The 24,915-nt window shown below is 41.2% G+C and overlaps 2 protein-coding genes across 4 annotated transcripts in view; one reads left to right on the top strand and one right to left on the bottom strand.

Moving 5' to 3' along the window:
• LOC147251874 (general transcription factor IIF subunit 2-like) overlaps positions 1-24,486 on the bottom strand; it is a 36,443-nt gene extending 11,957 nt beyond the window's left edge. The window contains exons 1-4 of one of the 3 annotated variants that reach the window (XM_086219819.1): positions 24,319-24,486; positions 23,260-23,333; positions 23,108-23,162; positions 22,099-22,240 (exon numbers count right to left, since the gene is read on the bottom strand). In XM_086219819.1, the coding sequence (XP_086075945.1) occupies positions 22,099-22,240; positions 23,108-23,162; positions 23,260-23,333; positions 24,319-24,384 (337 nt within the window). In that variant the 5' untranslated portion in view covers positions 24,385-24,486. The remainder of the gene's footprint in view (positions 1-22,098; positions 22,241-23,107; positions 23,163-23,259; positions 23,334-24,318) is intronic. The other 2 variants (XM_086219820.1, XM_086219821.1) reach the window with 2 other exon arrangements.
• kctd4 (potassium channel tetramerization domain containing 4) lies at positions 6,755-8,772 on the top strand. Its single transcript, XM_086219822.1, has one exon. The coding sequence runs from the start codon at positions 7,035-7,037 to the stop codon at positions 7,806-7,808; it is 774 nt and encodes a 257-aa protein (XP_086075948.1). The 5' UTR covers positions 6,755-7,034; the 3' UTR covers positions 7,809-8,772.
• Positions 24,487-24,915: the final 429 nt, after the last annotated feature.

The following is a 24,915-nucleotide window of genomic DNA, read 5'->3' as shown; positions in this document are numbered from 1 at the left end:
TACTTCTGGTCTCTGTGGTGCTGTTGGGATGTCTTCCTATCGACTCAGTTCCTGTACACACCCCCAACATGTCATGTGAGTCATTTATTTAACCAAGCATCAAGCACAATAACCCAGTGTGCCGATATCCTCTCTTCAACATTCCTCCTGCTGACGGTAGCCATCAGAAGGTGGTCTACTGGTCAGAAGGTAATGAGCAGAATAACCCCCAGCACATATGGAAGAACCTTAGCAATAGAAAAGATCCACAATCAAGCAAGAGACTGACAGCTCTGGGCTCATACAAGACCTCATTTTAAGGGGTTGCCATGTCAGTTTCGTAGCAGTCAGTGACTGTGTTTCACCACAAGCTCAATTAATAATTCATCACCTTAAAGAGGGAAGGAGATACCTTGCTTGCAGCATTTTAGAACATTTATTTCAGCCCACCCTGCTGTCAGCTCTCCTTCTAGAGCGGCTGCGGCATACAGATTCTCACTGACTTTGAACATAGCGATCATCCTCGATGAGCCTGTTTAATGAACAGGAGGCAGAAAGCAGGTCAAACCTCCCACAATTCTCTCTGCTGCATTTGGCCTTGTTTGCAATTCCAATTGAGTGGTTGTTGATGCTGATACCACTAATCACTTATGATTAGAAAATTGGCACAGAGACAGAGAGAGCTGTCACTCCAGGATCTGCTACTAGATAAACACAAACACACACTCGCAGGAAATGCAGAATTTCACAAACACACATCAGTAATCCCAGCAGATAACCTGTTGCACAGAAAAAACACACTTTTGGATAGTGCATCTCTTTATGAGCATTTAGTTTGGAAATACGAATTTTATTAATTTTGCTTTCAATTCCCCTATCAACAACACAGCTGCTGAACATTCATGAATGTGTGTTCTCAGTCAAAAAGCTCTCGAGAATAAAAAAGGTGCTGTATATCAGCAAGCACAGATACCATGGTGGAGCAACATACGTTCATCAAATATGATTACTTGAAGAAGAAGAAGAAGAAGAAGAAGAAGAAGAAGAAGAAGAAGAAGAAGAAGAAGAAGAAGAAGAAGACAACACCAGTTTAATGAATTATCTCAAGAAAGATACACAAACCCACCTAAATCAACAGAACGTTGTCATTTCAGGCCTGCATGGGGGGGGGGGGGTGCTTGGTACATGCACACTCCATCAATAGCAACGACAGGAGATATGAGATGAGATATGCGAAGTGCTGCCAGGTCTCCACCTCATTAGCTTGGCTGAAGAGCACAGGGGACTGCATCTCCAAAACAACAAACTTTTTTTTAATATCCAAATTGTTTTTTTCAGAGCTTTCCAAAGTGCAGTTCTTAAAAAAAGCTTGATAAAAAAATATGGAAAGAACATCTCCTCACAAGAAAAAAAACCCTTTTTTTTAAAGTTTATTTTCCTAAATAAAACAGGTGCATGAAAGAGTTCCTTCATTTCCACATCTACTTTGCATATGAAGGGACTGCTGACAAGGGGCCTCAAGTGTCTGAGCATCATCAAGTCTGCAGTTGCTGGGCTCTGCTGACCAGAACACAGTGAACATTATTGCTTTGTTTGCTACTGTGAGTGGAAGCTGACCCCTGGTAAACAAATGTGGGTGTTTCTGGATGACCTCAGACAAACAATAAGAAATGAACAGCCTGTAGTAGAACAGCTGACTTGCATGGAACTCCAGTAAGAAGTAGCATCTTTTTTTGGCAGCTCTGTTTTGTCTAGGGTGAGGCAGCACCTTTGTTAGGTGACAGCTGCACTATTTGGAAACTGTTTTCAAGGTTCATCAAGGGACCAAACTATTCTAGACAGTATTTCACGCCTTTCCTTCATTTCAGCCATCGGAAAATTTGTTAGGAATTTGTTAGGAATTTGTTAGGAATCGAGGTCAGAATTGTCACAATTTTGTCCCATATAAAATTGAATTGAAATGATTGCACTTGACACAGAGCAATGCTGTATTTTGCTCCAGTTGAACTCGAAGAAAATGAAGCCATATTTAAGGGAGCACTTTGGCTTCAAGCGCAAAAAAAAGGCAACAACTTTATTATGCAGTGGAATGTGAATGAGAGACCAAACTAGTAGCTGAACTAGCTAGTAACTACAACTGACATCAAACCTGTACCTCATGTACAATACTTCCATCCATCCATTTTCTTCTGCTTATCCTGTCTAGGGTCGGGGGGGCTAGAGCCTATCCCAGCAGGGGATACCCTCCCTTCAGGAGAGAGGTGGGGTTCACCCTGGACAGGTCACCAGTCCATCGCAGGGCCAACACATACAGAACACTCACAGCCACGCCAACGGTCAATTTAGAGCAGGGGTCCCCAAACTTTTTTTTGCGAGGGCCACATAACTTTCCCCTTCTCTGATGGGGGGCCGGGGTCAGTTGGTAACAGAAAAAGTGTGACGATCACAGGGGTGCCTAAACGTAAAAATGTATTGTTTTCCAGGAAGCCACACAACCAAATGACCCTCCCTGGGTTCTTCACAGAAAAAAAGTCAGGAAATCTATAATGACACTACCCAATAACCCTCTCTGGGTTCGGGTCAAGGAATTTTTTTCTGGGGGTTGCCAGATAGGGGCACAGACTGCAGAAGGGTGGAATAGAATGTCACGTTATGTGCGTGTATGACATAGTCACTAACTGACTGTGTGTTCACACCAAACGGCAATGTGAATTTTCGCGTCGCTTTATTCGCAAATATAAACATATTGATCCAGCGATCAAATTCGCACGAATAAAGTGACGTGACAATTCGCGTTGCGTTTGGTGTGAACATTCGGGCTGCAACTAACAACTATTTTAATAGTCGACGAGTCACCGACTATTGGAACGATTAGTCTCACTAATCGGATAATTATTAATTTTTCCTTAAATTTAGCATGAAGTTGATTTAATTATGTGGCAAATGATAATAAACAAAAAAGATGGGTACAATGAAAAAAACATCTTTTTTTTCAACATTCATGAATTTAAAATACGTTTGTCAGGCACAGTCTGGCATAACGCTAGAGCTCTCTTTTATAGCGAAAATACGCTTTTAAAATGTACAATGTATGTCATAAAAACCATATTGGCTTGAATGTTACTTGAGTCTCACCGAGGCGAGTCAGACTCCGTTTCGTTCAACTGCCTGAGGGGCTTTCTCTTTAAATGTTCCTGCATCACCGAGGTACCACAACGACACGCAAGGTCTGCTTTGCAACCTTTGCAAGTAGTCTTTTTATTCGCCGTATCCAGGCTAAAATGCCACCAAACTTTAGAAGTTTTGGTACGCATACCTGATGTTGACACCGCGTTCCTGTATGTTACCGCTCAGAGACAGAGACGCGATTGCGCATAAGCGACTCTCGGCAGAGACTATAATCAGGTGAGAAGCCTCACTCTGTTGGAAAAACGGGTCTGGCGACAATAGTTGACAATGGAATTCATTGTCAACTATTTCTATTATCGATTTTTGTCGACATCGACTAATCGTTGCAGCCCTAGTGAACACACCTTAATAGTTAATAATGAAAATAGTTCATAGCTTGTTATCAATTTTATTATCAAATACAAATACACATATGGAAAAAAAATCAAAATGCGTCTCTGGTATTGTTCAGGGGGCCGGGCCCAATGCGGAGGCGGGTCGTATCCGGCCCACGGGCCGTAGTTTGGGGACCACTGATTTAGAGTATCAAGCAGCCTTGTCTAACCACTGCACCACCGTGCCGCCCCATGTGCAATACTTGTACATGTTAATACTTGTGCCATTACATTGATACTTGGAGGCATTACTCAAATTACCCTCCAAAAATAATTTCCTGCTGGTAATTGACAGTATTGGTTGTTAAGCTAACACTGCCGGATGGTGATCAAGAACAGAGAGAGTAGTATTATTACTTTGATGAAATTCAAATAAGTAGAATATTTTACTACCCATTTCACCTCTGCCAGTTTGTTACTTAAATGCAAGCCCAGACTCTTCATCTTTACTGGCCTACGCGTTCCTTACAGGAACATTCCGCTCATGTTGTCTTGGCCTTTACAGCTGTGTCATATGGCAGTTTGCTGTGACAGGTAATTACATTAATGTATGATGTTACCCTGGCAAGAAAGTTTGCAGTTCATGCCATAAACAGAATGTAAACCTTTTTTCCATACAAGCTCAATTGATTTTGTTTGAATCCTCACCTGTGTTCTCACCACGTTCTGTGTTCTCTTCTGATTCTGGATTCTTTATTTGTGCTAACGTTCCTCATGAAAAGTGACTGAATTTTTCTAATTTAGAGGGGATCACATAGAGGTATGAGTCACGATCACATTTTAATGCCATTAATCATGCAGCTCAAGCAAACGGCATTGTCCAATTTTAACACAGTTGCTTGAGGTATAAACATCTCTACTGCTACGCAGAGAAAATTACTATCAAAATCCAGATAGTTTGTCATTGCCAAACTCCTGTGCAAGTGCTGATAAATTATGCAAACTGGCTGACGTGGCTGCCCAGCGGTAAAAAAACAAATGGAACAACAAGATAAAAAAAAATCAAAAACAGATTGCAAATCCAAACTAGGTTGCAAACAGGGCACGGTGGTGCAGTGGTCAGCACTGTCGCCTCACAGCAAGAGGGTTCTGGGTTCGAGTCCTGGCTCGGGCACAGGATCTTTCTGTGTGAGTCTCCATGTTCTCCCTGTTCCTGGGTGGGTTCTCTCTGGTACTCCAGCTTCCTCCCACAGTCCAAAGACATCAAGAGGGGACGAGGCTGATTGATACTCTAAATTGACTGTAGGTGTGACTGTGAGTGTGAATGGTTGTCTGTCTCTATGTGTTGGCCCTGTGATGGACTGGTGACCTGCCCAGGGTGAACCCCGCCTCTCTCCTGAAGGGATAGGCTCCAACCCCCCCCCCCCCCCCCGTGACCCTCAACAGGATAAGTGGAAGAAAATTGATGGCTTTATGGATGGATGGATGTTGCATATAGTTTGGATTGAACTTTATCTGCAGTGCGGAACATTTGATATTAGAATCAATCATTGGGTGTCCACCAGTGTTTATGTGTATATGAGAGGTAATAAGAGATAATCTAGAAAATAAAAAAATCCATACTCCAGTGTGTTAATTAAAAATAATTGTAGTGAGATGGCATGGCGGGGGAGAGAACAGGAGGAGTGTATGTCACTAGGCTAGTGTGTGCTACACTGTTGTTCGCATGATGCACCAGGATTAAAAAGGTTAAGTTCCCAAAAACTAAAAAAATAATATACGAACAACACAGCTCTTTTTTGCTATGCTGGACTTATCATATCTCTCTCTCTCTCTCTCTCTCCCTCTCTCCTTCTCCCTCTCCCTCTCCCTCTCCCCTTCTGGCACCTGAAACATGATCATGTGACTTAAGTGATTCCCTCACTCTTCAGTGTTCAGCCCAGTTGACAGAATGAAATGCTGGCATTGTACATTTCCACATACTACAGATTTAATGGCATCATATTTCAACCAAAAATGTGTACGTGTCTATGAGTCTGACAGGACACAAGGAAGACCTTTCATTTTGTTTCCATTCATCTCAAGCCTCAATGTTTACCAAACCTAAAGTAAGAGCTTTTCCTGCCTAGCAAGACCTTAACCGTAGCACTGACACATCATTGTGTCATAAAACCTCATTATTCTTAAAGAGTGAGATTTCTTGCAACAGGCTACATTGTCATTACACTGAGAACAACTGTGGTTTGCAGAATCAGAGGCCTCAGTTTGCTTGACATCCACCCAGCAATTCATTCTCTAAGATTGGGTATAGAGAAACCACCAAATGAAGTGACAGTGGTAAACACATAAGACACGTAAGACACATTTATACGTAGGTAGTGTGAGTGGCAGACATGTGAAACACACACACACACACACACACACACACACACACACACACACACACACACACACACACACACACACACACAAGGCTTTAGTGGCAAATCATTAGCCTTGTGCAGGTCCCTAGAGAGGGAAATAGGGCAAAGCATTAGCCAATTCCAAACCAGTCCATTGTGACCAAACCGCAATTTACCGTAATTGGTTCATTTCCTCCACAGGCAACTAAAAGCTAGCAATGGACACATGGACACACACACATATTAAAAATCATCGCAAAAGTAATATTTTCAAAGAGGGTAAACTGCTTGTTACCTTACAAGAAAGAAAACAAGCGATTTGCATAAATATATTCCCTGTTGTTTTCATTTAGATAAAGACTAGCAGCCCACTCAATGCCATAACCAGAGATGGAGGAGAAAAGACACGCCAGTAAAACCCCAAATTACACTGGATTCCTTTTCAAACAGATGCCAGCAACCGTGTAACGCTGTGTGATGAACAGATGGATTTGGCTGCAAAAGGAGATTCACATTCAGACATTCACATTCTCACAAAGCTGAGACAGTTTCAGACCACGAAAATGATGGATTCATTTCAAACCCCCCCTCCATCTGTTGACAGGAGAATGTGTGTGTGTGTGTGTGTGTGTGTGTGTGTGTGTGTGAGCGCGTGCATTAATTGTTAGAGCTTTACACCTCTTGAGAGCAAGAAAAGAAAGAGATTGTGGAGTTCGTACCCTTCTGTTATTTGCTTACATATTCCCTCTCTTTCTCTCTCTCATTACCGCATGTGATGCTGTCTGCCCACCCACTCCTAGAGAGAGAGCGAGAGAGAGAGAGGGAGCGAGAGACCGAGAGGGAGGAATACAGATAGAGAGGAAGAGAGGGAGGAGGGACGCCAACCAGCACATAGAGCCCGACTGTTTTCAGAGAGCAGTTCACTGTAGCTCCTCTGCCAGACAGCACTCAGCCATCCCCAATCACACCCTCTCAAACACATTCACACTATACAACAGCTGACAACACATTTTCATTTGCTCAGCAGCACCAGACTCATCCAACCAGATCCAAAAGAAGAAGAAAAAAAAGACTTGATTCGTGCCACACACACCCGCAGACTACCCAGCTCTGAGGAGGCTGGGACAAAGCTGGTGAGGTTGACTGGAGAATGGAATGGAACCTCAGAAGGATGGAAAGTGAACTGAGGCACATCAACCCGGACCTTCTGCCAAGCAAGAGCTTCAAGAAGCCCTCTTCCGGAACCATCACCTTGAATGTAGGGGGGTTCCTGTATACCGCTCACCGGACCACACTTGCCAAGCACCAGGGTTCCTTTCTGGAAGAAGTGGCCAATGGTAAGAAGCCAGTCCAGCACACTGACTCCATGGGCAACCCCTTCATTGACAGAGATGGTCCAGTTTTTCGGCATGTGCTCAACTATCTCCGAACTGGAGAGCTCCAGCTACCAGACGACTTTCGGGAGGCGGGGCTCCTTCGAAAGGAAGCCGATTTTTATCGTTTGTGCGAACTGGCAGATGCTGTGATTGAGTGGGAAACTCAGAGGGCAAACCAGCGGGAGCCCGCCTTTTTAGAGGTGACGGATAGCCATGAAAGGTCACAAGGCCTAAAGGTGTATTGCAGTGATGCCACTTTCATCGACAAGGTCAAAGCACGGCTAGTGCAGATCTCCAAGAGCCGTCTTGATGGCTTTCCAGAAGAATTTGAGGTGTCATCCAATGTGATCCAGTTCCGACATTTCATCAAGTCGGAGCCTGGCTCGCGGCTGGTGCTGAAGGAGGACAGCACATTCGTGTGCACACTTGACTGCCTGAAACTAGAGACAGTGATGCTAGCTCTGAGATCCGGCTTCAGGCTGGTCACCAGCCTTGACAGCAGCAAGGGCTCCATTGTGGCAGCTGAGGCCCTGCATTTTGTCAAGTAGGACAGAGGAAAACAGGATAGAAAGGAAGGAGGGAATGAGGCTGAGAGGAAAAAAATAGAGTAGTGCCTGATTACATACCCACCCAATTAACATAAGATATTGGCTTGAGGGTCTTGTGTTGTGTGCTGAGCTGTAATATGTCACAGGAACGAGAAGGCAAACAGGTGGGCTGGGCTCTCTAATATCATAGTGTGTATATCTTAGCTGCACAATGTTGTCTCATAAACACGGGATTTGATACAATCAGGGTAACTGTGGATAATTCGTGCTATCATTTGCAAAATGGCATTTTGGGACTTTTTCTTTGCACTACTTTGAAAGCTAGTTTTTACAGAGTGATACAGACCAACTTAACGTTTACCGTATCTTAATTAGATCTGACGAGGCTTGACATAAAAAGTACTACTCTGTAATACAAAATAAGTCAGCACAAGTCCAAACAACATGACCGAGAGATCAAAGTGAGATTCTCAACACTGACCGCTTAAACAGTGGATTCATCTCTGCACAAGAACTGCTTCTACTGCTTTTTAAAGGCTGCTACAAAGCCTTCAAAACCAGCCACTGATGTGCCCTACGGCTTTTACTACAGTCCGTATGTGTGTGTGTGTGTGTGTGTGTGCGTGTGTGTGTGTGTGTTGCTATACAACATGTGCTGTGTTTAGTTGGTTTATAGCTTGTGTTGATTTTACTAGCCTCTGTGGAGCCTGAAGGGAAATGAGACCGTGAATAAGTTGGCATCCGAATCAGCCTGAACTGTCTCTCTCTGATCATGCCAATAAACTGAGTTTCAGTGCAAACAACCGTGACTATTGTAAGGGCTTTGAATCTAGCATGATACACGTGTGCACTAAAATAAAGTGTTTGTTGGTGCTGTGAGCCTCTGTGAAGTCGGTGCAACAACAATGTCCATTATTTTTCAATGTGAATATTTTACAAATAAAGGGATACTGAAACCTTTGATGTTTTGTGTAAATTAAAGTCTGTTCCAAGCAGCAACACTAGTTGTAACTTTTCTTGCATAATAACTGTAATGTCTCAGTGGCCATTTGAAAGATTTACCATTTGAAGTAAAACCCCAGTTCTGCAAGAGATTTTCTGATTTAAACCTGAGCCACATGAAATTAGTCTGTACCAAGGGTGGAATCCAGTCTGAATGGGTTTTTTTCCCCTCCAAATATGTATTTCCTATGAGGAAAAAACATGTCACTCAATTGGCGCTCCTCATAATGGAGCACAGTGTGTTTGTGCTTTACCAGCTTAAAAGGGAAAAAAATAGGGAGGGGAAGGAGGAGAGTGCATTCTGATTAAAACATGGGTCACTGCTTGCTATTTTGTTTTGTTTGAACGTTAGCTTATTTGCAGGGGTAATTTATATACAGGGTTAAATGTCTTTTACTTTCCGTTTCCTGTTCTGACGTTTCAAGAGAATTTTGACTGCGAGGAGATTAGCCTAACAAAGTTCCACCAACATGCTTGCGCTCACTGCTCCTTCATCCTGTGTGTGACACAGTTGCAGACATCACACCGGAGAAAAGGAGTGGTATTTATAGGTATTCAAGCGAAGCTGCTGTACCACGATTCAAACTTAGAATATGGAGATACAATCAAACTTTTTGGACCAGATGAGCATTGGCCTGCAGCCCAAGCCTTTGGAAATAAAATTCAGAGACAAAGTTGTAAAACATTTGTCAACACCTGCAATACCAAATCACATTTCAAGCTTCCTTCTCCGGAATCCATTCAACTCCCCATAATTGACCACATCCACAAAACAGCCAATCCTTGCAAGAGTTCATTAGTTTGAGTGGACTGGGAAGTTAAAGTTTGTCTAAGAATAATTTTCTTTTGAATGATGTTCAAAATTAAACATTTTCATTATTGGGTCTATGGCAACAGTGAAAAACAATCCTAGATTAGCATGTTTATATTTATCTATGATAAGTCTGTTGAAGAACATATTCGTAATAGCCTTCCATTAGAGGAGTCATTTTATTAATGATTTTTGGGGGTTTTTTTGCCTCTTTTTTTGAATACAGATGAAAATAATGTGCCACTTCGGCAGACAGAAATACAAATACTGGGTTCTGCATATTCCTTGTCTGTACAATGCTGAACTAGTAACTACCAAGTAAACTAACTTCAACCAGGTGAAATTAGAGGTTCAGTGTCTTATTTAAGGACAGCCTCTGTGGAACAAACTGGGATCACACCAGTAACTTACAAGTTTGTCACTCTATCTCCTGAATCATACCAACCCCTAGAACACGGAGGTTTCTAGAAACTAGCTCAGAACTCTCATTACAGAATTCATGGCAGAAGTGAGAAGATTTAGGAAGCTAACAAGAGGAACACTCGACCCTGAAGTACTGCCAGTCGTAACATTAGCAGTTCGTAACTGCATTGTCACATGTACACGTTTCCGTTCCTCTGTCTCAGTCTTGTTAATATCAATTTCCATTTGCATAACCAACTGTAAAAGCAGTGAATGACACAGTAAATTGTATTGCCACTGCAGTGCAGAATCTCCACCTGCAGAAGCCCCTAGGGAGCTTTTAAATCCAGCAAAGATATTTGGCACCTCAAAATAGGCCAATCACCCACTTCCCTCAAGGAGGACCTCTTTTTCTCTGTCTGCATTGAATGTGTGTCATAATCGAGTTAATAGTTCAATTTCACCGAATAATGAGCAGTGCAATTTTAATTGACTATATCATAACTGTCAAGGTAAGTTATAATTTTACAGAGTCCTGCTGTTAATATGAGCTACTACTGTTTCATGATCATTAGCCTCCATTTTGGAGGCGAAGCAGAATCCTTTGGGCTTAAAAAGAGTCAAGCTTGACTATGAGAAGCTCAATTAAAAGGTGGTCAGTTTAAAATCTTGTTTTGCTCTTTTCTATCAGTAGTTTGTCGTAATTATTCCTCTGGGACCAAGGTTTGAGGGTACAGATGTATTTCTGAATCATAAAGCTAACTGCTGCTGAGAGGCAATGACACGCTATATTAACATTTACTTTTTACAACTTTTTTCCAGCTTTGTTCAAGCATTATCTGGTCACCAGGGACCACACTCAGGATCAGAAACACCTACGCTATGTCCCACACTATAGCTAGTAGTACACCCCTATTCAATTCAATACCATCTTTTCCTGAAACCAGGCCCTGTTCGTGATTAAATCCTCTCAACACAAAAGCCCTCGTTCTACTGCACGGTATCAGCTTGACTATGCTATGTAACACCAGGCACCAGGTACTTTTTTCACATCCCCTCCATCAACATTTCAATCAAGCTGAGCTGTGACGTGTGAACACTGCAGAGCAGTGATTGGCTTTGATGCTTTCGACTATCGTAAGAGCTAGAGGGGGAGGCGAAGGGTGCTGTGGCCGAGACCTTCTTCAACCTTTTGCAAGGAGAGCTTCGCCTTGCAGGTACAGTGGTCTCTACTGTACTATATATCTACTGTAGAGAAACAGCAGCAAGACAGAACCAGACACGTACTGCCCACTTCCTGAAGAAAAAATTCCAAACCTATATATATTCAATTTCACAATTATGCAATACAGACTGTCTTTTTCTATGCCATTACTTAATTTAAAAAGTCCAATTGTAATTATGGGATTCTACTGTAATTTTTCTTATCAAACTGTTAAGTAAGTGATTACAATTCAGTTACTAATTGACACTTATGTTTACCTGTGTGTTAGTGACACAATTTTAGGTTTCATTGGACTTTGGGCTGCAGGCGTAATCTGTAATTGGTTGTTTGTTCTATTTTCCTCAGCGTGATGATAAATCCAGAAACCAAATAAAGAGCCTTCCGTGAAAAGTCTTGATTGTCGCACTGGAAATGACGCAAGTTTCACGCTGTGTTGCTATGACAACCATCCACACAGGGGGTGTACCAAAAGTGCAATGAAAACATACGCACTGGTACCAAAAGAGTCCAGCTGATAACAATGTAATAGAAAAACAGCTCAATGCTGAGCGAGAGGGAATGTTAAGATCCCGCTGTTAAAACCCTGATTTTATTTTGGCTTGAATAAAAAGGTGATGTAGTAGTTGTGTAGGCGCAGTTCAAACTGGACTTGACCTACCACTTGTTGTAAATCAATAGCTTGACTATACTAGGTTACAAAACAGGCAATAATACTGATGTGCGATGCCTGTGTTTAAGTACAAAGAAGCTCGTCTGGCACTGAATGATGCTGCCGATGCCAAAGTAAATGGAAAACAAGTCTAGCCTGATTTCATTCCAAACAATCTGAAACCAGGATGCGTCATAATACATTTATGGAAGCTTGTAGGAGTGGAAATGTTTGAATTCAGAATATTTGAAAGTATTCATTACCTCCGAGGTTAATCTTTCTGAGAGGAAAAATCTATGTTGGACACACAGAGAATGAAACAGTCTACTTGAGCGAGTGACATGGCCAAACCCATCATGACTCATACACCCACATCAATCTCTGACATCAGGCACGCTTCATCCTCAGTTCAGACCTCACACACAGACAACCTACAGTACATACAACACAAAACCCATTGCTGTTAAAGTAAATGTGTACACCTCTGCAGCTGTGGACAAACACAGTGAATCTGTGCTGCTCAGATGCCACACTTCACACCAGTGACACTTTGCAGTCAACAACATCAAACCCTATTAATTGCAGGTACGCTCTATGAATTTTTTATGATGGGAAAGCTACACTTATATTAGCAGCTTGGAATGATGGGGGGGGGGGGCAGAGGAAAGAGAGCGGTAGTAACAGCAGTCAGAAAAGCTCAAATCGTACAACTACCAACAGACTCATTTCAGCCTTTTCACCTGTTGCCAGGCAAACTCAACTCCTACATCATACGCTCACAAGCTGCTCTCCTCTGTCATACACACCCCCTTCCTTATCCCCGGCCGTGTGCTGCCTCTCTGCCAGAAAATTACTAACATACATCAGATTTGTATCTTTCGAAGCGATGACTTAAGAGGGGACAAGGTGATGAAGAGGAGGAAAAAGGGAAGGACAGGCCCCTGCCACTCTCAGCTTTAATAAAAGAGGCAGCCGAAACCATTATACAGCTACAAAAGATCTGACACTGATTCAACTAAAAGTGCACTAAAAGACTGCAGACCTCCGTCAAGGTCTGTGTAATATTTTCCGAAAAATAATTGAAAATGTGCAATGGCATTTCTGTGTTTATGGAAAACGTATCACGGCCAACACTTTGAATAAATCAGACCAACAATGAATTCAAAAAACACATTACAAATATAAAAAAGCAACTTCTCACACTCCCAAATCTGTGAACCTCAACGGAGGCCAACAAACAATGGAATGGTTGCTCTACAGTACAGAGTAAACATACATATCACAACTGTACTTTTATCATTTCATGAGCACTTTGGTTTTGAGGGGACTACATAAATCATAATTTCAAATCCAGGCACAAATAAAAAAATGGGTAGGTATGATTTCAGAGTTGGTCTGTTGTAATTCGGGTGATGTATTAACTGGATCTAGCTGCAATTCAATTGGCATTGATTCTGTGTTGGGATGTTGCAGAAGGCTTCTGTATTTGCTGCTAAGTAATTATGCTGTGCTTATGCTGTGTGCTGCCAAATGGGTTTTTGCGGTCAACCTTTTTTCATTTCTCAGCATTTGGAGTATGCAGCATGGAGTGGAGTCTGCAGCCCTCTCAGGAAACCTGCATTGAGATGAGTGGTGAAAAGAGTCGGTTTACATTAACCTTTGTAAATCGCACCCAGAGATGTCAGTTCCATCGTGGTAAATAATGTCAATAAAAAAATGAGATGGGCATGGACAGACCAATGACAACAGACACAGTAACTAGACTTTAAAAGGCTCAGAGACAAAAAGACACCTCAAGAGCAGAAGCAGACGGACAATAGCAAAACAAGGAAGAAGTCAGAGCCAAGCTTGCGTGCACCTTCCAGCTGCATGAGTGACACTTGTGATCAACACGTAATGACGCAACATGACATCAGAGACTGCAACACACAGGCGAGTGAGGTGAGGTCTACATGAGAAGCTATCTTTTGTGCACTGTCTTGATAAATTGTTTTCATTGCATCATTTTTACCTTGTGGGATTTGAGGGATGCAACATTTTTAACAGGGATGGAAGACAAGGTGCTCGAAAAATCAGAAAGAACTGATTCAGATTTATGATTTTTTTCCCCAGATATGGCCACAGAACTGTAGCACTCTTAAACATTAACATGAACCTGCCCACACATGCATGTCCAAAGCTGGATAACTAGTCCACCGTTAGGTAACTGCCGAGCGAGCTTTCAACCTCCCACCTCCAAACCTAAACCAAGGTCCCAAATTAACTTTTAGCTCATCTGCCAAATGTGTGGTAGATTAAGAATTCTACATGCCATGCAATTTTCTTACCAGTCCCCCCCCCCCCAAAAAAAGAACTCATATTCACATAATAACACATTTTGGTAAATAAAAACTATGACTGCTTCTGATATCCATTTAATTTGCTTATCTCTACTTTATGATTGGAATCCATGATTGTGTTTGCTGTGGGATTATTGGAAGTTTTGTATTGAAAGAAAAAAGCTATGGCAGTTATTTAATTTGCCAAAAGAAACCTTTTTCTGTGAAAAAGCAATGCAGATTTCAGATTTATGATGTGCATCAGAATGCACCGTGAAATTAAGGCCATAATTTTTAATTTCACGTGTTTCAGTCTAACTGTAAATGTCTTCTCCTTCACTGTGTTTCCCTGTAACTCTTGAGACAATACCTGAACCATTATTACCATTCCTCAGGAATGGAAACATGTTGAATTGGGAGTGATGGGCAGGACACTCTTGAATCTGCGGTTCCACTTATCCTGAGCCTCATAAATAGTGCAACACAAAACTCTCACCAAAACATCTCTCACCTATAGAGTGTGAGTGGTTTTTAAGATTGAGGTAAGAATTGCTACTGTTGAGTAAAATCTCCCTACACAAAACAAAATTATTCCACTGCTCAGACATCTCAAACAGAACGTGAACCCCAGGATAACACTGGCTGCTTTAATATTTAATAAGAGTTTCCAGGCAACTTCTGTAATTTCTTTGTATAATGTGCTACTTTTTGACCCCATCAGGGTTCAGGACTCCAACAGCCAACTCTAACGACATTCTAAAAAGCAGGTTCAGGCCAGCTGAGTTTGTAAATGTTAAGTACAAAAAGAAGGCAGTGCAAAGCCACAACGGTGCTTCTTCATTTTGATAAAAATCCCTTCATATTGTCCTACACAGGAGATCTAGGCTATTACGGTGCCATACGGCACACACCATGTTTAAGGTTACTCCATGTACACAGCGCTGCAGGTGTCTGATGTGTGAATTCTCATGTTCAGTTGTTTATGTCGCCATTTCCATTTGCAAAGAAAGATCCATTTGCACATAAAAATGAGTCCATATGAAAATATGAAAAACGCTGTTGGTATTTTTAGTCGGTCACAGACACTCGTCCATATCTATTTAGTCAACTGCAGTCAGTTATAGATTAATAACTGGATGACAAGGGTCAGTTGTCAGTCAGCAGACCTTTTACATTCCTAGTGTAGAGGAATTTTATGTGGTGAGGGGGATTCGTCAGACACAAGAAAGAGACTGGAGACTCAGAGACAGCTTACACTGGACAATCTAATGGATGTCCATAACAGACGTACAAGGTTCGCTGTTAGGTGAGGTTGAGTCAGCTCCCCCAGAACATCTGACACAGTTACACACAGCAAAGGTAATTATTAAAGTGGCTGGTAAATAAAATGAAAAGCTGGAATATTTTGGAAAAAGTTTATGTTCTTCTCAAGGTTACTTCCATCACATTTCCTTATGTTATAACAATGTGTAACATAGGCTTGGACTTTCAACAGTTTATTCAGGTTGACATTTTATTTCCCCATAAAATCTACAACTGGCAACAGCAGAGTGTTTTTCCTCAATGTTACTTTCAGCTTTGCATGCCTCTTATGTGGGAGAACAGCAGGGGTCACTTTTTAAGCATAAAAAGAAAAAAAAAAAGCAGAAATTAGAAGGCAGATGACATTTTTCAAGCTATACAATTGCTGGCATGCTATCCTCTTTTCACCTTGAGCAACAGCAAGTGTGGATCACTGAGGAGAGGAGCCTCCAGTCAAAGTGAGCCCAGCACCCTCCCTCACATGATTGTGCCACAAGACTGAAACAGAAAAGCGAGAACATTCCGATTTCTGAACATTTTTTTCCCTCTGTCCTTGCTTGATGGAGACAATTTTATTTATTTATTTTATTTTGTTTAAAAGGGACAGTGCATATTAATGAACATTTCACATGTAAATATGCCAGCTTGTAGCCAAAGGCTAATTTACAGCGGTATTTACAGAGATGCTGGAGAAGATCAGAGGCCGAAGTGAAATTTCTTGATAAGAAATTTCTTGATGTGAAAAATGTACAACTTCCTATCACCGATACCCATGACACTCATTTTATGAGATTGGTATTTGTTTCTGGTGAGTCGAGCAAAAGGAGAGCGCCTCCACAAGCTCTGACAGTGAGTATGCCCATGAGATCTGAGCTCTGACAAAAACAACTCTGAAGGCTCCCTTTGGATTTCTGTGGGCAGACACACAGAACAAAGCTTTTTCTAACATAATACCACGACGTCTCCCTGACGTCAGCCATGGACACAGCCCAGTCATACAGCTACTGCACAAGCTAATTCACAACTTCCAGTGCTGTGAGGAACCACAGACAAATGCCATCAGTTCATACTGTGTGCTTGTTGAGTCCTTATGAATTAAGTCAGCTGTAGTGCTGAAGGTGAGGTTTGTTTCATCTGAAGTAAAAGGTTTTGGGTTTTTTCTTTTTCATGAGGTATCAAGCCAACAGACATGAGCCACACAATTTGGAATGAATATCTTAAAGCTTAGCCAGCCACACTCCTTCAATAATACACCTACAAAACTCTACTCAGGATCCAACCACCTTCACAGCTCTGAAGGTTTTCTGCATGATGCTTCTACACAAAAGGGATTTCAAATAATATCACTGGACAACAAAAATGTATTCCTTTCTTTAAAAAAAACTACACAAACAGTACTGCTTTTGAGCTTGGTTCCAGACATCGGAATCACTGCCCACATCTCTGATTTTGACAGCAATTCAAAAGCTCTGGTATTGTTTTGCGAATCTCTTTTTCCTACATAGAAAACAGTTTTAGTCTGTGGGACTAAAGCTGTCACCTACATCCAGCTGCCAGAGCTTTAAAATTCAGGCAGTTTTAGTGCTAATCTCAAAATATGTCTCACGGTCCTTCAACACGGAAGCACAGAACTCCTCTGGGAAACAATACTTTTCATACGATTGTTTGTGGCTTCAGCCAGCCTCCAGCCAGTGGCAGTGTTTCTACAGCTCAGTTGTTTGCTTTGCTGATCCTTTCAACAATGCAGTTCTTTATTAAATAATAATGCTTTTTGTAGCACTGCCCACCTATTTTATATACTGTTGATCATCAAGACTTAGGCCACGTTCAGACATTAAAAACTGAACGCCTGTGTGTTTTCGGTCAATCTAAGCAACCACTCTGTCGGACTTGGGCCAGGTTCAGACAGAAAAATCTGGCCTGATCCACGCTCCATACATAAAAAAGAAAAACAAGCCTCTACAATCAAACTCTGCACATTCATCATTTGCAGTGAAGCCCCAACACCCAACTGAAGGAAGACAGAGGAAAAACACCCTTCTGACTGGAGGGGAACTTCAGCAATTAAGGCTCCAAAGTTTTTGTTTTTGCCCCCCATAGAGGCAGCTGATGCAGTCAAGCCTACAGTAACAGCAGTACATTACTGTACATCTGGGTTTCTCTTCTCTGCACAGTTCTGTAGCAACCGAGCCTGTTGCTTAGCAACTTCTTGATCAATACCTGGTCCTTGCCAGAACAAAGCAGAACAACGTCAGGGGAAATAATGAAGGACAATTTAGCTAGCAGCCAGTACAAAAGCCATGTCAGACACCATTCATGTATGTATCCGTCACTGATGGTCGCCATTAGCAACCTCTCGCCATTGTTGGCTTATTGAATACTTGTATTACAGGGGTGGAGGAATGCAGTACGCCGTGTCTGAAATGTTTGGATTACAGGGATTAGATTCTGCGAGGCTGGCTGCATTGCATATTTCCTAACAAACAGTCATGGAGCTGGCCTTGCTCATTTTGAGCTGTTAAAGGTATACAGCTTGGGGTTTGGTCAAAAACAAGCTAAGTCAATTGCAATGAACTGTACTGTATGACACTATAATATCAGCTCCTATGTTTTGATATGAATGTACTTCCAGGAAAATATATTCAACCTCAGTCTCAATTTAGTGACGGTAACAAACTGTATAAAAGACAGGATGCACTTTTTGGGTGTGAATGTTTTGAACCTCCAGTCTTACTAACGGCCAGCATGGGGTGACTGCAGTGGTCTGATGTGACACGACAAACCAGCTGTACCTCCATTACATCAGTTAATCATTTCAAATGAGTGTATGCTTTTAATTACTAGCCAAGTCATGTGTGATACAATATGTTACTCATTTTCAAAATTATAATTCCTTTAAGAATAAAGGGACTCTCTTCAATTATCCAAGCTATCAAGAATCTGTAAAATATGAGTAGTTGTGAGGTGTGTTTGTGGGTGTAAAAGTGTACAAATCAGAGAACAAATGCACATCAAACCACTGTAAGTATGTATGGTACACGCAGTTACAGTGAGGTTGGGAAGTTACTGTGCGCGCATATATGTGTGTCTACTTTTAAGAGAGCGAGACTGTTGAATAGTGAGTGGGAGAACGGTGTCATACAGCACACCTTCCTGTGGGCGAGTGGGGGCGGAGTTAAGCATTCGGTCAGGCAAACAGAGACCACACACTACCACATCTCTGAGGACATTAGCCCACTTTTTCCATCGCTCTTTCACAATCAAGCCAGTCATCGAGAGACCTTTGAGAAATAAAGGTTTTTCTTATGCCTCCTGAATCCGATGTATCCACATTGCCAGAACTATATTGGTACTAATGATCCCCTCTGACACCTGTAGCAACATCCAGGGCTTCTGTACTTATACTTGAATTGCTGTTGTTTTTTTCATTTGTATACATAATCTTTCAATCTTTGAAAAAACTGTTTTGTCCATTTTGAAATTTTGACAAAAAGACTAATGCAATGGGCAGAAAAACTGAAAAATCCATTATCACATGTGGGTGGTATTAATGCACACACAGGAGTGGGTACATCTAAAGTGCATGAGGGCGGTGATAGAATAAACCTTGTGTCTGGTGGATGCGCCCTGATGAAGAGAAAGCTTTATTTCAATTTTCATTACAGATCACAGCCACAGCTCATTGATTAGGACAGATGATGGGGAACCATCAGTTGCCATGGCAGTGACGTGCAAAAATCAGACCAGGTCTTCTTTCAGTTAGTTGGTAGTTATGAATGCTATGATACAGGAGACATGGACAAGCTGCTTGGAAGTTTAGGTGCTGAGTCGGTGGGTCAGAGGGGAAAAAAATCAGTGGCTTAAACTAGAAATTGTGCATTCCAGTTGTATGCCTGGGTGAAGTTCCCCCTTGACCACCAAAATCTTTTCAAGACATCCTTAAGTGGCAGCGGACAATTTTGTCAATTCCCTGAAAGCATTGGTACAAAAAGAAGTTGTGGCAGAGCTGTTGTACAACATTACATGACGTTGTACTGGTGTATCAAATAAAATATTCATCAGTACATCGATACAGTTGTACAAGAAGCTGTTAGATTTCTGAAGGTAAACCCACAACAAAGAAATTAATAATAATCATGTTTTCTTTACCTTAATTCAGCCATCATCCATAAATAAAGTAGCTGAAGGGATAACTAGATTCAGCCTTGGTGAAAATACTGTACATACTATATGGCATACACACTTCAAGCAGAACAAAAGTCTTCCTTTGTATTTTCTCTACAACTGATTATGTTATGATGATGCTGTTCTTTGGCAGTCCTCCGCTGCTAACAGAAATAATCTAATTCAAGGGCTTCTTGGTTTGTCTAAGCCTTGTTTTACTGTCTGCTCAGCTGCTAGATGAGAAAATTATTGAAACGCTTTCCTGTTTCTCCTAATCTAAATCAATGAGCTAGCTGATTCATGATGAGGTCCCTCTTCCTCTCATACAGAGATACTCTTCTCATGCTATGTTTCTGTGCGTTTCTCCCACTTTTTCTGAGTGCAAGTACAAACAACATAGAACACGAGTTCATATCAGACATTCACAACTGAACTGAAACATACACACACATTGATTAACAACCCGACTTGCAAGAGATGTATCTGAGCAACCACAGGACAAAGGTGCCTTTTGCAACAATGGCCCAATGTAAAAGAAATATCATTTTTTCAATGCTGAACTCATCAGCTTCACAATACCCCTCTACCAACTTTGTGAAAATCACCTTGGGAGTTTTTGTTATTCTGTTAATCATTTCAAACAAAGGCTTTACATGTGCTATACTTGCTTGAAACAAACATTCCCCATGGCTATTACTATTTTTACTCTCTCTCTCTCTGTCTCGCTCTCTCTCTCCCAGCACAATAGATCTCGTCTATCTTGTCTAATCCACAGCACCTTTATAATGATGTCATCACAGGGAACAAGTTCAGAGGGAATTTGGCGAATGGATAAAGGAGTGTACAAATCCCAGATGTTAACCATTCAGTTCAGTACAGTGATGGAGGCTTGTCAGACTCACTTATACAGGAGCTACTACTGAGGATTAAATCCTGAACACACACACTGGAGACAGAACGACATGTGGCACAAAAAATATATTTTCTTCTCGTCATGCAGCAACATTGCTGGTTGAATATCTTTAATTTTTCACACTCCATCTGCCAGAGTTCACTCACTTGTTATATGTTAGGAAGAGGTGTAACGCTGCTGAAGACACACACACAAACAAACCAACAGGTGCAGGTGAAAACAAAACAGCCTGGATGGAGGTAACCATTGCTCTCTACTCCTCATCCAGCAGATCTTGCATGTGTAGAAGTTCATAACATCTGATTATGCAATATTGATCACAATCATGCCATCTATATATATAGGTGTCACTCTTGATGCAGTTACATATTTTTAACTAAAAAAAACTGCGCTTGAATGAAATGAGCCTGTTGAAAGTAACTCCATAGGCTACAGGAACACACACGCACACCCAACTATGCAGTCGTAGCTATTTTTGTACTTTGTGTCAGATGCAAATCCCTGCACATCCCTCTGGCTCAGAAAGCACTGTGATACATTATGCCTGGCAGCCAATGTCCTCCATAAATCAGAAGCCCCTCTCAGTATTCTCATGAATTTTACAGTGCAATGAATGCAGGATCCATCAACACCAGCATCCTCACAAAGCAGGAAAACCTACCAAACCAGAGAAGATACGGCAAGTCAAATCTGTTAAGTCCTACACCTCCGGTAAATTCTAAACGGAGCTGCTCCAAGATTTAGCTCCATCTTTATCAGTGAAGCAGTCTGTGTTATTTATCCACAGACACGGCTCCTTCTTATAGGGAGTCACCGGTTGTGAAATTCTGAGCTGATAGACACCGATGTTTAAATAGGTCATCTGGCCGATGACATATGCCAAATGTTTAGTTTATTATGTTTTTTGTTGTTCTTTATTCCCCCTTTCGTACCAGGGAAACAAAATAATAGGAATTTAAAAAAAAAACTGTTTCAAAATTCTTTAAGCCTTTCATTTCAGGCCCATTACTAACTTTAGCACATTAAAATGGGCCACTGTCATGTGAGACTGCCATCGCATTTGCTGATATGGTAGTCAACAAGGCAAATACCGGCCAATACAACAGTACATCTTCATTTACAATCTAACGCAGTTCCAAGAATGCTGTCAGATGTTAACTCTGTAGGTTTTATTCCTTTTATCTGTTAGCTGAGCTTCACAATATTGTAGAAGCTCGAGTCCTCTGAGATTTACACACCACATTTGGCATTCAGACAGTGTGCCCTTCTGTGCTTGCAGCACAGTCCACAGTTTGGGAACCACTGGTATCCAATCTTTTCTTTGCCCCTGGATCAATTCTAAATTGACTTACCTGCCCTCTGCTCAATAAAGGACGGATTGTATCTGTATAGAACTCTGCAAACATACGTGTATATAAATGTAGTCCTATCAGTCTGAAGCCTTGACCCATCTATGAAACAAGCATTTCAAATTGGGAATCCAGCACGGACTAAACAGACTGACCTTTTTCACTTTGGCTGAAGACAGCCAAGGAGAGTCCTAATGTTGATGTAACGAATTCATGCTCCCTGGGCACCTGAAGTGATTCCTCCCTCTTGTCCACCGCCTCCACAACAGCCAGCTCCTCATTCAGGTTGAAACAAACCTGAGGAAGAAAGCTGATGGTCAGCGCTGTTGAAAAGCTCATTTAGCATTTACGCTTTGTTTCACCATATAACGTAAAACACGAGAGGATGGGACTTTGCTACTGCATCTGAATTGAGTCACTGATACAATTTATTACACAAATGACGGAAAATCAACTCACTTCTGTAGTTCTGTGCATTTTGCAAAGATGAAGATTTACTGCGTTCTTCGTTCATATGTAATAATAGTATGAATATATTTGGCCAGTCGTACTTACAAAACAAGACAATCAGCAACAACAACAAAACAACGCCTTTCTGGGACTTTTTGTCACGAGCAAAACAAAATGTTTGAAAATGAATAGAAAAGCGACTGCGACTAATAATCACTGCTGATGAGGACAATTTCTTCTGGACAAACCAGGATCTTTTTTTGATTTCAAGCAGAAAACACAAAGCTGGAACTACAAGTTTTGAAAGCAGGTACACCAACCCGCTCATGCACTACAATTCATTGTGCTAAGCTAATTAGCTAATGAGCCAGTCTCAAGGGTATCTATCTTCTTGTCTGGCTCTGAGGAGGATGGCAAATAAGCTTCTTCTTTTCTTTTTTTTTTTTTAAAAATGCCATGTTCCTTTAATACATCTTTCTGAGCTGTTGAAAATAATGAAAACTGCGTCACTGCAACAGCAGGTCGTGGGGGTTTACAACTAAGACAAAAACACCAGACAATAAAATACCGAAATCAAGCAGGAACATGTCCTTGATGACACCGAAAATACACAATATTATGCAGAGTGAATGAATGAATTATCAAAGCAATTTGATGAGTCCAAGACGGGATGATGTCTCTGCCATTTAACCCTTCACCACACAGATATGATACCCAAGCTGTAACTGCAGGACTGGTTGAAGCTCTCACTTTTGTATTTGTTTCCTTCCTGTCAGATGGACGAGACAGAGGACAGCATCACTGACAACCACGATCAAATGCCATGATTCAATCACATGAAAACAGTTCTACAATGAGGTGCCTACTTTGTCATAGAAATCTTTCCCAGCTCTTTCTCTCCTGTAGCTTTCTTGAAACTTCTGACTAAATACTTGGGAACCTCGAGAGAAACGAAGATGTCTTAATTTATGGAAATAGCCAGTAAATTCATCCTAGTGACTAGTGATACCTCTAGACTACTGTCAAAGTGCAACATCGTATCCTGGATTTATTTCTGTATTGACAATCGTGATAGACAATTGTCTATCTTAGTCTATCTTGTCTGTCTAAATTAGTACTGAAGATTTAAGTAGTAAGTCAGATATATGTTATAAAATCATCTCTGTAGGGCAACACAGTAAATGTAAATTCAATCCTACTCGCGGTCGGGTGCAATATCTGCAATGACTACTGGTGTGTAAAGATTCCATTTCTAAATTAAACATTCATATGTCACGAGACAGCGTGCATATTCAGTAATGCATCTGTGAGACATAAATCCCCACAAAGTTGCCAAATCATATTTGTCAAAAATAATCACAATCCGATATTTCCTCAGAAAGGTGCAACCCTGCCTAAAAATGTTGGAAATATCAGGTGAAGTTCACTGTTTCACTCAGTTGTTGTCACACTCCTTTGGTGAATATTTAGGTTACTTGATGTGATCTGGTTTCCGCCACTATGAGCAAGCGTCATGATGAATGTGAGTATATTTGAACAAAAACATTGGATATCATTATATTCTTTTTTTTTTTAATTTTATTGTTCCAGTAAAGCCCAGCTCTAGTAGTGACGTTACAGATACAGCTTAACAAAGTATTCGTGCCAGTTTACAACAGTACTTTTGGTGCACCGCTCCCTTGACTGTTAGCCATTTCAAGATTGCTAACCCAGCTAACGCTACATTCATTGCTACATACTAATTTATTCTATGAGTAGAAATGTTGACAGTTTCCTAAGAGGGGCTCAATCCGACTGAAAAACAAAGCGTTGACGCCATCTTTGGCCTAATGAACGAGTTAACATGTCAATATATATACTAAGCCACCTCTTTCCTCCCTACAAAGTTTTTAATAATTTCTGATAAACTTGGGGGGGTAACAGACCTTTACGAGCCAAAGGGCTTTATTTTGTTGGGCTCCAGAGAGATTAACTTCCAGTGAGGCTGGCATTTTTACGGTGCTTTCGTCACCGCCAAACTCCGCGGGAGAGCCCAGAGCTGCGGCGGCGGTAATCCGGCAGTTGGCAGTTAACTGGAACGTGACCGCGAGTCAGGCGTACATTTCAAACGCTTCAAAAACTTCCCGTTGGGACTTTCAAAATAAAAGAGTTTCTCAAATAATACAGATATTAGACAAAGAAGACATTTGGGAAAAAAATGTTTTTCTTTAGATTTCATTCCGCATTCAGTCATGTTTTACAGGCGGATTTAAATGTAGTTTTATTTCTTATTAAACACAATTCAAACCTAATACTTGTATTTTTAATTTAGACAGAATATTTTATTCATTTCATAGGCTATTTTATTTACGGCTTAATTTCTTATTAAGACTGAAAACCTTCTCCCTTAGCCTAGCTTCCTCTCATAATTCAATGAATGCATAAATATTTGTATTTTATGTGAACTTTAAATCCAAGCAATGGAAATCGATGACAAATGTACAGACAACAGCCAATGTAGACGGATTTGCTAGTCATAACTC

Source organism: Aulostomus chinensis, chromosome 12, assembly GCF_037954235.1.
Source record: "Aulostomus chinensis isolate RoL2024-O1b breed Wild chromosome 12, RoL_Achi_v1.0, whole genome shotgun sequence".
In the NCBI taxonomy this organism is placed as follows: domain Eukaryota; kingdom Metazoa; phylum Chordata; class Actinopteri; order Syngnathiformes; family Aulostomidae; genus Aulostomus; species Aulostomus chinensis.
This window is presented reverse-complemented; position numbering and strand designations above follow the sequence as displayed.